The sequence below is a fragment of the Apostichopus japonicus genome, chromosome 19, assembly GCF_037975245.1.
Source record: "Apostichopus japonicus isolate 1M-3 chromosome 19, ASM3797524v1, whole genome shotgun sequence".
NCBI classification, from domain to species: Eukaryota; Metazoa; Echinodermata; class Holothuroidea; order Aspidochirotida; family Stichopodidae; genus Apostichopus; species Apostichopus japonicus.
The window spans coordinates 28167771-28180709 of record NC_092579.1 but is presented as its reverse complement, the minus strand read 5'-3'; the positions used below and the strand labels follow the sequence as shown (position 1 = coordinate 28180709).

Below are 12939 nucleotides of genomic sequence, written 5' to 3'. Positions count from 1 at the left end.
TGGTTACAACAATTATACGTTATAGTAGTTCCGCTTAGGTATGAATCTTCGCAAATTTATTATATCCTAAATTGTGTTACCTTGTAGTAATATACTTACCCTTTAAGGTACCTACTTCTAACAACCTTTTAATATGTAAATACGGTGATTTTAAACATGCATTGATCCGTATACCAGTCACAAAGACGTAGCCTACACATGACTAACCGCCAAGAGGTAACAAAATGGCTGAAACTCCGAAAATCACTTACGTTCGTGGTCGCGGACTAGCTGAGGTGTCGAGACTTATTTTTGCCGCTAAGGATATCGAGGTATAAATACAGTCTCATCAATCTTTCATCCTATATGCTTCACGTACAATCTACTGCGCTTTGCATATCATCGCAATGCGATATCTGTTACACCAAGGGCGGTTGCTTAGTGAGTCAAAAGGCTAATTTTTGCCCCCAAAATGCCTCCCAGATTGCTGGAAATATACTTTCCAGGCCTTGTGAGTTGCACCTAAACATTCAAGTGAGATCTCGTTTTATAAAGTTGCATTTGAAAAAAAAGAGGGTACATTAGAGTTTTATCTCAAGAATGTCGAGGTTGTACGCATGGAAGTAATATTATGAACATTTCACTAAAACTACGTGCAATAGCGCATACTGTACAGGCGTCCACGTCATTGTTGGTTCCTACTTTTATTTAGGAAGTGGAAATCGCGCGGTTTAGCCCTACTCCCCCTCCCCCTCTCACAAGCTAAGGGGCCTGATTAGTAGACCCGGCCAAGTTGGAAACTGTATCCTAACCACATACTTAAAGGCTGTATTACTAATTGATACACACGTAGGTGTATGTCTTGGCTAAATTGTTGAGCATGCAGTGTATGAACAACTCACGCCCCCGCCCCCCCCCCCCACAAACACCTCAACGTCTACACCCCTCCGCCTCCAAAATGTATATTATTTTGTTTAGCATGCACCTTTTCTTCCCTCGGCATTATTTCAGTGTACTCATTTAAATTTTGCTTTCTGACAATAACTATATAGGGCTTGGGCCTATGTTTTACTTTACCATAGTTGCTTCAGTGTGTAAACAAAATTTTGAATACGGGATAGATCTGACAAATTCAGGTACATACAATACCGCCAGAGAACACTTTATTCCAATGGAACTTACGATCGAGCCCATTAATTATAGACCTTCATTATTGTCGTGTACAAAACAGTGGGAATTTGGAGGTATTGTTGTCACGCGCCAGTGCTAAATTAAGCGGTCTTTATGAGCCTGCAGAGGTAATTGTTTACTGCTGAAGTTTAACCATGCATGATAAGACGACTGTTAAATACTGGTTTGATAACTGCAATTCGGTTATATTAAATATTGACGATGCTGTGGACTATGATCGAGACTGCAATCCACAACACCACACAAATAAAAACAGAAATTTGCACCGTCATCTGCAGTTAGATCTAGGAATATAGGGGTTCAAGTGTCATTAGGAGGGGTCATTAGGAGGGGTAATTAAAGAGGTGCCCCGACGAGATTGAATAAAGAGGAACAAACGATGTTTTTAAAAAAGTAAGAAGACTATTTACTCTTCTTTTTTTTTGGGGGGGGGGGGGGGGCTTCTGCAAACCTATCTATGGTTCTCTCCAATGGTTTAGTGACTAATTGTAGCATTGTTTTTACAAAGCTTTTAATTTTTGTTGAAAATGTCTGACAAATGTTACCAACCTCTCTTCCATTCCTCTCAGCAGAGTCCCAATCGAGAATTTGTTACTATAAAATGAACATTAACAAGCTCTGTATAACACGATTTCTTGTCATTCTTAAATATCGGGACTCATAAAGGTTTCTCATTATATTAGATATTCATCGAATATTAGAAGACAAATCGGAATTTTGGAACTTTTGGTCTTTCATCTTTTTTCTTTTCTTGTTGATGGATTAGACACGCCAGTCAACATCATTACTACAGAGCAGTTTAGTTTTAAACAGAAATGTACCTTTATAAATGCTAGCATGTATACTATAACGTGAGGTATATGAGCTATGATACATTAGTTTGGTTTTCCAATGCAGTGGCACTGTGTATTCTACACAGATGGAAATTTCTTTAACTTGTTTAATATCTGGTGACTATTACGCAATCCGAAGTATTTACGAACATAAATATAGTGACGCATTAACTATTTGTTGGTTGGGTACTTGAATATTACCAATAGGAAATATTAATCTACTTAAAATGATATTGTACAGAGGACATGTGTACAGAGGACTGATGAAAAGCGGAACATTTTTAAGCACCATGGAGAAATTTCCAAGCAGTTCCTTAAATAGCGTTACGGTATCGAGAAATTTACAAACTTAATCGAAAGTGTTACAGATTATATACCATTAGGTAAATTTGGAGGAAAGAGGAACTCGGAGCTATATATTGGCAAGAAAGTCTTGTTGAATGCATAGGCCTGTGTTAATTTGCGTGCATGCAACCTATACTAATATTATTCTTGTATATATCATGGTCGTGAAGCATAAAATCTGATCGGAATCGAAAGTTTTCGTTTCTTTTGAAATCCGCAGATTGATGAAGAATACATCACTTCTAAAGCTGAGTTTGAGAAACTCAGGACAAGTATGTATATGCGTATCATAGACAAGATTATAAATTCAATGTTGTTGGCTTACAATATATATAGAAAAACCAAGCCTGTACTACCTTTCTACAGAATAAGACAAGTTTGCAACAAAAAGAGATGAAAGTTTGGATGAAAATAATTCTGAAATGTTTTTAGCTTCGTTGATCATTTTCTGAAAAAAGGTTGTGCGGATTTGTCTTTTCTACGAATTAATGTAAGAATTACGGAGACTCAGAGTACATTTTACCAATATATATATATATATATATATATATATATATATATATATATATTATGTATATATATATATATACATAATATATATATATATATACATAATATATAATATATATATATACATAATATATATATATATTATGTATATATATATATATATGTGTGTGTGTGTATACGTATATATGTATATACAGCAAAACGGATACCGTACATTGAATAAATTGTGTATACGCTCGTTTGGCACTTTATTTAAGTATAACCTGCAGCAAAGCAATGCTAACTAACATATCTTTATTTTATTATTATTTTTATTTATTAATTCCATCAGCTGGAAAGCTTATGTTCATGCAGCTCCCCTTGGTTGAAATTGATGGCCTGTGTCTCATAGAGTCACAAGCTCAAGAACATTACCTAGGCCAGAAGTACAACATGATAGGGAGCAACGACAAAGAAATGGGAAAGTAAGGAAGTAATTTAAGCCATGCGGTTTCACAATATCAAGAGGGGAAGGGAGGGTTCAATCTGGGGAGGGGGTAAGACATATTATGGGGGATGCATGTAACTTTGATATGAAGAAGCAAACCGCAAACTCAACGTCCCGATATATTAATGGACCATCTCTCGCAAGTTATGTACCACAAATTTCAGTCGGTTTGAAGGTTTTACAACAACATGGCACTTTTGAATACTATTTCTTTTATTTTGCAACAAAAGGTCACTTCTATATTTACGTGTTCTATAAAATGAGGTACTTCTCATTTATGGAAAGATGTTCTTGGGTGCTTTGGGGGGGGGGGGGTGGGGAGTACGCGCTGCCCAGCCCTTGACAATAGTCGTAAAGCAACAAGAGAAAAATAAAAACAAAGGATATTTCATTGTTCTTTTATATTTTCTTTCTTCTTCTTCCTGTACCAGTGTATACATGCTTTATACTGGGGCACGTTCATTCCAAATGTTGTGTCAACCGACTTGGATTATTTTTCATCCTGAAGAAAAATGGGATGACTGCCGTAAAGAGGCAATTAAGAAGGCGAGAGAACGATACCTCCCTCCCTATGAAAAGGTTAAGTTATCTTATCGTCGTTATGTTCAAATCTCCGTTTCTAAAAAGAAGAAAATGTCAGAGATATATACTTTCTAAATTTTACGGAGTAAAAGGAATTATCGAACTGTAAAATTATCTTTTTATCTCACCCACGTATAGAAACTGATAAATTTGTCATAATAGTTTAATGAAGAGCTATAAAAGTGATTTTGCAACTATAATCACCCTGCGAATCGCACATACCCGACACGAATCCTCCAACTACTCAAGGGGAATGCGTTGGAGTCAGTCGTATAAGTTTAGCCGCACACTAGCCCGACCCGACGCGACCCAACAGTTTAATCTCGTGCTCATCAGTCCACATGACTTTCAACTGCAGCCGTCACCTGATATCAAGACGTTTCATCATTGGCTATCTATTAATCGGATCGCAGTCGGGTCGTGGACAACCGCAGACTGCAACTACCCGACTCAAATGCGGCGCGACGGCCCCGACGAATATTAAACATCACGACTGGGGACCGTGGTCGGGTCGTGAGCACCGACCCGACTGTGACCCGACGGATTTTTCGTCGCAGTCGCGTCGGGTCGCTGCAATTTGCGCCTGCATTTAATTAAATAACACCCAGTCCCCAAAACGCAAATATTCGCCACTGGAGGGTTCGCCATGATGATGAAGAAGGTGACATTTCGGTCGCCAAGCTGCCAAACAAACAAGCTTTTAATAACAGGGATTTATTACTAGTGAATGTTTGTACTTACAAATGAGAATAGTAAGGCAGTCGCCGACGCATATGCGATTGTATGTCATGTTGTCTCGTGTGAAGATCTGTTGTGGTCTGTACCCGCCTCGCGATATACATATAAGTAAAAACATGTGTTTAAAGAACCAACCGTCCAATGACGACGTCGTTTTCAGTGTCGGTTTTGATTGCTTTATGACATTTCAGGTTCTTACGGAGAATGGGACTGGTTTTCTTGTCGGTAGCTCTGTTACAATAGCTGACTGTGCTTTGTTCAATATTCTATCGTACATAGATGAGGGGGCAGATTACGGTAATCTCTTGGATGAATTCCCACGTTGTAAAGTACGTTTACTATATACGCTTTCACCATAATATGTGTTATACACGCAATATACTTATACGCATATTTTGACCTTCCAAATACTCTCTATAAAATGCAAGAATAATGTCTAGGTTATGTAGGATCTATATAGAAGCTTCCTTGCCATGATGTCAAGGCTCTGATATATTGTGTGAGTGTGTATGGTATAAACAATTTCTCAAATTTGTCAGCCTCTTAGTAATAACAACAAACTTTACGAGGTTGTAGTGGCGGATCCGGGATTTTATAAAGGAGGTGTGTGGCCCCGGGGTCGTCGAAGCCGACTTGTCATGAAGGACATAACATTCTGCTCAAGAAAAAAATATATAAAAGAAACTTTGTTGGTCACAATTTTTTGGAATGTTTGTAAGAGGTTAAAAGCAGGTTTACAACCCATCACCCCCCCCCCTACTTCCAAACCCGGATCCACGTCTAATCTAACCGAGGAAAAAAGAGTTGTAAGAAATTTGAGATTATATAAGTAAAAGCTTGTCAATTTTCGGTACTTACGTTTTCTGTTTCACGTTTTTTTTTTTTAATATTAATTCCACAGTCATTTGTGACAACATTTTCTGCCATTCCAGGGGTCAAGAAATACCTCGATAGCCCTCGGCGATTTCCACCTCCTGATAAGGAGTATGCAGCAGAGGCACTTGCAATTCTCTTTTAGAGTAACGTTAAATGAGTATAACTTTGTGTTGCATAATCACGACACGAGTTTCTAACTGTTTTAAATAACATGGAAAACATAATTACAAGAATTATGCCATCACTATCGACTTTGTTATAATACAATTATACGTATATTGTTGTTTAATCATTATCGGTTTTGTAATCACACAGTACAAATCGTTATGTAATCAATATCGACCATTATAATCACACATTATTACATATCATGATGCACATATTTGAAGAATAGGAAAAATGAGACCCTGTGACATATTTGTCTGCGGGATCAGACCTGACCCATCGACACTTCTGAACACAATTGTAACTACCTTTAATTTTTTTTTTTTTTTTTTTTGGTGTCATGGTGTTGTAAAATGGGGAGGGGGTCGGGAGGGAGGGTGTTAACCCATGGATCCGCAATTGGCACTGAATTTCAATGGACCATAATATTTCATCAAAGACATATTCGACACTGAATGAATGTAATTATCCATTCAATGTTCGACATTTTGTCGCCAAGACACAGTTCCCATATATCAGTTTTAATCGCAAGTGCAAAACAAGAATGCACAAATTTCTCTCTCTTTAGTCCCAATACGACTTGACTACTCGAGTGAAATTAACTAATATAATTTTACCAAAATCAACTCAACTTGGATGTTCGTACAATGTAACCGATGGCTTATCTAATGTGCAAGGAAGGCAAACCTGTATGTATTAATAATGTATTTCTGAAATTAATAAGTTAATGTACAGTGCATGAACAGAATTCGCTGCATCAATCGATTATAAAAAATGAAATTATGAACAGTGTATTGCCGCTTCCCGAAGCTATCTACGATTATTATTCATATCTTATCCTGGACTTATTTATCACACAGGCAAATCATATTGCTTAATAATAATTATAACAAAGAGTAATAATACGCACGTATCCACTCAGTCAAGGGTGCACAAGAGACTCTTTCATTGGATTTAATTAAAGTTTAAAATATCTTTTAGCATATACTAGATTGCAAGTTTGTTTTAATAATCGATATTGTAAAATTACAGATGAGATGAAGAGTATTGAAGCGTTCTGGAACTAGTACGTATCTAGTACGTATATAATAAATATGTAGTCATGTACTGTTCCGAGAAGAGATCATATAGAGGCAGATAGGCATTTCCCATATACGAGACCTCAGAAATTATGATCGGGTTCTTCAGGATGCCGAGTTAGTATACCCTAGATCTGTTGACTCTTGCCACCTACGGGTCAGAGCTGTGATTCTCAGATGGTGCATCAGTTTCTCACGCTTCCAAATCATTCTATTAAAAGTCAGCAAAAGTACCCTCAAAGTAAAAGCAGAAATGCCTACCAGTTTTCAGGTGTGAACGTTTTCATGAGAATTCGTGTGGTCAAAGATTGACCAACGCCACATATATGTGGCGAGGCTACTCCCAAATGTTAACGATAGTTAAAAAAGTACCCACATGATGTAAAGTACCGTCATGGAACAGACCTATATAGTGCAGACGTATTGTCTAGAGCAAGTCTACACATACGAAGAGTTGATATAGCTAACCAGACAAGGATGACCTAAATGCAAGAATGCCTAAATGCGAGAGCAAATCTACCTGTAAGTCGCGCAAAATCTGACTGGAATTACATACATCAGATTAATGTTTAAATGATTGTTTCTGATTTAGAGGTGATAATTAATTTATTCCAGCTAAGATGAGACCAAGTATTCCTCTGTCAGATTCACAGTGCTCACCTTGGGATAGAAAACTGCAACAGAAGCGCTAGGGATGTAAAGCTTTTGCTTCAATTGAATGCTGAGATTGAAAATTTAAGTTTCTAAGTGTTCTATCTGTAACGCACACAGGAAGCAGAATCAAAGAGAGGCTATATGCAGTCACGTGGTATCCCATATAGACCTCTGGGGAAAAAACACTGGGAGCTAATCTCTTTGAGTGGAGTAGAAATGGTCACGTATCTAATATTTAATCGATTATTATTATTCAGGTGATTTTCAGATTTCTCATTTACCTAACACCTAAGAGTGAAACAGTATATGCATTGTTAATTACAAATTTGCATTTCATGGTATTGTAATTACTGATAATGGAGCTCACTTTAGAAGTATGCATTTTGATACTTTTTCCATATTGTATCAACTTTATCATACTACCTCTAACCTATATACAACCCAGAGTCTAATGGCATGTCAAGATTGCAAAGAGATTATTAATTAAGGCTCTGTCTCTCTATATTGATATGTTAATATTTAGACACCTGTTTTGTAATTGTTAGACACTGGTGAGATGACTCAGAATAAGTCAAAGCTTGAAAAAACAATAACATCACGTCTGTTAATTATATCTTGTATCAAGCTTATTACAGTCCCCAACAGGGCCTGGGATACATTTCAGAGAACTTTAATTCCTCTGTCTTGAATTTGTATTTTGTGCTTTAAATTAAGTCGCTTCTATAGAGAACAAAACATAATGTAATGTTTCACAAAATATAACTTGCTGGTATACAAGAGATGAATTATAAGGTAGATTAGTTTCACTGAGAACATGTTTAACATTTATTACATTTACAAGCATTTACAAACACGAAAAGAAAAGTTAAAACGTTGAAAGTGTGATTTTTGTTGACAACTGGTGCATATCAGTAAGCTATATTAGTTGGCGATATGTGGATTTTCGTAACAAAAACAGGCGAGTAAGATCAAACTACTGAACCAATCAACATATTTTTGCATGGTTATAAAATATCTATAATCTAAAACCGTTCTTCCGAAGTAATCAACGCTTGCGTTTGCACCAATTGAGAGTGCTGTGAGTAATAGAACAACATAGTTACAAATTTCATGTAGTGTTTCAGGATAGCCCCCATTGATTATTTTGTTATTTCCAAACCCTCGATCCAACATGAAAACGTAATGAAAGTTGAAAGTATTTGCAGTTGCTGGATAAATAAAGAGTTGAAATTTACGGAAACTGGGCGCCCATGGTAACCAAAGTCTTTGTTATCTCACGTCAGATTCCATTCCCATAGAAATAACACATTGAACCGCATGAAATAACATTTACTACAACGTTCCCATGGATTCTTTGTCTTTAGTTTCATTATATAGTTTTACTTTAAAAGTAAACAACAGTTGAAGCTATACAGATGCATCCTTCTATAGATTTTAATATAGTATTGTTTTAGGCACATGCCACTAATTAGCAGTATCATTAGCCACCTTTGATACTACTACGATAGAATAACACTACTGATACACCAGTCACACTATGTATTTTGCAGACCAGTGCTATAGACTGCCATGTAGGAACTGATGAATGACAATGCCATTGTCCATGTAATGCTGCATGATTCCAAGCACATGTGATCCAGATGGTGATTAATTTTACGCCAAAAGTGTGCGGTGTCATTTGTGTGCGTAGTGGTAAGGATATTGTGGCGAAAATGGTCCCACATGTACGACACGTCAAGACCACCAACTGCGGAGAGACTTAAACTCAGAAACATGAAATGTTCCGACCAAATCATCCATAAGATGTTGTTGCAAGGAATGTCCTCTTCACCTTGCTTGTACTGCATACATACGGACGTGGTTATCCCCCATGTAACAAACGGTAACATTAACATCATATACACGTAGACAAACTTTCTATAGCAATTAAAGTCGCACACAACGGTCCATATCATTTGGCGGCATCCGTCCAAATCCCCCTGATGATTCTTAACGAAGGTTTGCACAAGTTGAAATTGACGCATGAATGAGATGCGACACAAGAACAAGAGGTATTGAAAATTAGTCCAAACGATCATAGAAAGAAGGGTTACTATCAATGTCTGGAATTTGGAAAAGTGGAAACCCTCACGTTTTGGACATATGTGGATAGGAGAATATATTAGAAATCGATGAAGAAACAATTCCATTGGCCAAGCAAAGCAAATCAACAGCATTTTCTTTCCAGGTAATCCTGACAGAAAAGGAGAAAATAAAACATTATTAATTTCAAAAATATGATTATTTTTATTATCATTATTATTATTTTTATTATTATTATTATTATTATTATTATTATTATTATTATTATTATTATTATTATTATTATTATTATTATCATCATCATTATTATTATTATTATTATTATCATCATTATTATTATTATTATCATCATCATCATCATATTTATCGTTTACAACTGTAAGCTTAGGACATTAGCAATTACAAAAACTGGTTGCCTTTTCTGTAACCTTCCACGTCTCACTATAAGACAAAATCACATTACTTTCTAAATTGTTCCATGCACAAAACTATGCCAAAAATGGTCCCACCCCCACCTTTTAAACAGGAAACGTTCTAGCTAAATGAACAAATAGGGTTTTTAAGTCTAGTACGCGAGCGAGAGAAATAATATAATCACAACCAACTGCAAGCAATTAAAAACTGCCGATTACGCCTGATTAAGCAGTGCTGAATAAGTCTTGCCCTACAAATACCTGAACAGAAAAACAAAGTAACTTACAAAAACATATTGAAAGATACTTTATACGTTCTTAGTTGTCAAAAACAGTAATATTTTCTCTTACTAGGGTTTCATTTTGTCAAATACGTCACATATCACATTTTCCACGAAAACAAATGTCTATGTATAGATCAGATAATGTCTTGTATATTTTATGGGCTACTTAATCTTTCCACAATTGGGCCCGTTTTTCTCCCACCCAGACGATATTATCTCTAGGAACCGTAGACTATTAACGTCGGTAGTAGCATAGGGCCCAATTTGATTGGGGGGGGGGGGGGGGGCTGTAACGACTTGGCCGAAAAATATAACCAATTTGTTTTTGGTTAATTTGCAAATCATATATGGCATGCATCGGTTATTCGAAAACTCGCAGCCTATTGCCTGAATTTTCACAAAATATTTGGTTGGGGGCTGTAGAAGCCCCCCCCCCCCAGCCCACGCTTCCCTTAGCCTATGGGTATTGAAGGCCTATATGTGATTACGGTTTCTGTGTTATACAAACGTCAGAAATGTGGTCATACACAAACTGGAACAGTTTGATCCCATTTCGTTTAATTAATTAATTAATTTCGTTTAATTAATTAATTAATCACTCACCTCTCCGAAATTCTATGAATTGTAGACGGCATAAAATGTAACGGACATTGAGAGTTCTTGTCCATGATATTTGAGCTCGAGAAATCCTCCCTTGCGTTACTACTGTCGTAATCTTCGAATACAAACTCATGATCGGATAGAGGGATAATATCGTCATGAAGATGAAGAAAGATAACAAGTTGACGAGAAAGTACGTATTCTCCCGATTAAAATGAGCAAACGTGATGACTTCGTAGGCGTTATTGACAGAGATGCTAAAGAGTAGAAGCACAGATACAACCCAGCTGCCACGGTGATTCCAGGTTCCAACACCTTTAAGGAAAACGAAGACAATGTGTGACTGTATAAGAAAAATGATTAATAATATACCCTGTCCGCTCAAGGTTTATAAAGGAGTTTCGGTGGATTATAATGATGGAGATTAGAATATATATATAGCGAAATCTGATAGTGAGATAGAAACGGTTCGCGAGGTCCCTTGTGGATCACCTGTTATAAAGATAACTTTTTATCGGTATCATTTAGTTAAGTTTAGAGACCCAAATGATCAGGAAGATTTACAGTAGCTTATTTGAGACCCTATCCGTGCAGTGTGTAGTTTGACATGTATGTTGTTTCTTTTCAATTTGTCAAGTAGATCATAGTATCAGAATGACGTCATAATTACGTGAAATAACAGCACAATAAAGTTCATGTGACTTTGGAGAAACACCAATAATTGCATGGAACAGTTCGCATAGTTCATACTATATGATCATACATACCTATATCTGTATCTGCATACCGGCATACTCTCCCATTATAATCCCACCAGTAGCTGTCACACGCTGTACAGTTTTCAGACTGCATTACGTCATAATGGTTTGTCCTTTCACTAGTCGAGTAATCATATCTGTCTCCATTTAGGCAACCATTCCATTCATTAGTCGAACTTCCACTAATCTAAGAAATTGTATTAAACAGTTGATGAAGACTCTCAGATTCAGAACATGTCGAACTTCCACTAATCTAAGAAATTGTATTAAACAATTGATGAAGACTATCAGATTCAGGAACATGTACAAAATGTATTTTATCTTTTCGTTTGGAGCAATTCTCATTGTTTAGTTTATTAAGTATAAGTTTGATTTGTAAAGCAAACCCCCGCCTTAACCCCAAAAAATACCCCCTTATCGAAAAGGTAAGTGCCGGACACGACATCTTTGTTCTGCAGAAAAACAGCAACGGAAGGTTAAATATTGTAAGATCAAGGATAATTAATATTCGACAAAAATATTCCATATTCAGAGAGACTACGACCATTTAGCCACATTATTTTCTTACAGCAAATATGAAGTAATTCACCGCGTAGTGCAAGCATTAGGCTTTCAATAAATAAAAATATGCAATATTTTATATAGATAAAAGTACAAATTGACTCACTGATTTGTTTCGTTCGAGTATGTGACATCTGAAACACTCTCTTGGAACGGCTAGTTTGTTTTGAAAAAATACACAAGTTATCTTCATAATCAACCAGACGGTGGTCGGAATTGGCAATCTAGGCTTGTCTAATTCTTCATCTTCATCTTCATCTTCATCTTCATCTTCATCTTCTCCTCCTCTTCCTCTTCCTCTTCCTCTTCCTCTTCCTCTTCCTCCTCCTCCTCCTCCTCCTCCTCCTCCTCCTCCTCCAAGTTCTTCGTCTGCTATGTCGTCTGTTCCTCGAAGGGACAAGATATCGTCATTTGCGAACAATAAAGACGCACTTTCTTGTTGTTCTTTACGTCTTTCCTTCAAATAGAACGCCATGATATTACAACACAGCCTTGTTCTTACGGTAATTTAACAAATACCAATCCGAATATGCCAGTCTCGTACCGCTACTGTATATAATTTGCGAACTACTGAAGTATATACGGTTGAATCCTCATCTCATGCAGCCTACTTCTAACAACTGTTATTAGTCCAAGAGTAGAAACAAAAATGTCAATATTTTATTACCGATTAACTCGAATTTGAAACTGATAACGATACCCATTTGTTACACGCAAATTACATCGTCACCATGTAATTATGTGAAGGGCATGCCAGAGACAGGATGCACCGAACTTTGGCATACTTTCATTATTGCATTCT

The 12939-nt window shown here is 36.6% G+C and overlaps 2 protein-coding genes across 2 annotated transcripts; one reads left to right on the top strand and one right to left on the bottom strand.

Moving 5' to 3' along the window:
- Positions 1–149: 149 nt before the first annotated feature.
- LOC139960345 (glutathione S-transferase A1-like) lies at positions 150–6011 on the top strand. Its single transcript, XM_071958649.1, has 6 exons — positions 150–311; positions 2569–2620; positions 3190–3322; positions 3777–3924; positions 4857–4994; positions 5567–6011. Exons 1-6 carry the CDS (start codon positions 225–227, stop codon positions 5681–5683), a joined length of 675 nt encoding a protein of 224 aa, XP_071814750.1. The 5' UTR covers positions 150–224; the 3' UTR covers positions 5684–6011.
- An 81-nt stretch (positions 6012–6092) lies between these two features.
- LOC139960344 (uncharacterized) lies at positions 6093–12882 on the bottom strand. The gene is made up of 4 exons (XM_071958648.1): positions 12244–12882; positions 11586–11763; positions 10822–11133; positions 6093–9672 (listed from the first exon to the last, which is right to left on the bottom strand). The coding sequence occupies exons 1-4, from the start codon at positions 12610–12612 to the stop codon at positions 8975–8977; spliced, it is 1557 nt and encodes a 518-aa protein (XP_071814749.1). The 5' UTR covers positions 12613–12882; the 3' UTR covers positions 6093–8974.
- Between the last annotated feature and the right edge of the window lie 57 nt (positions 12883–12939).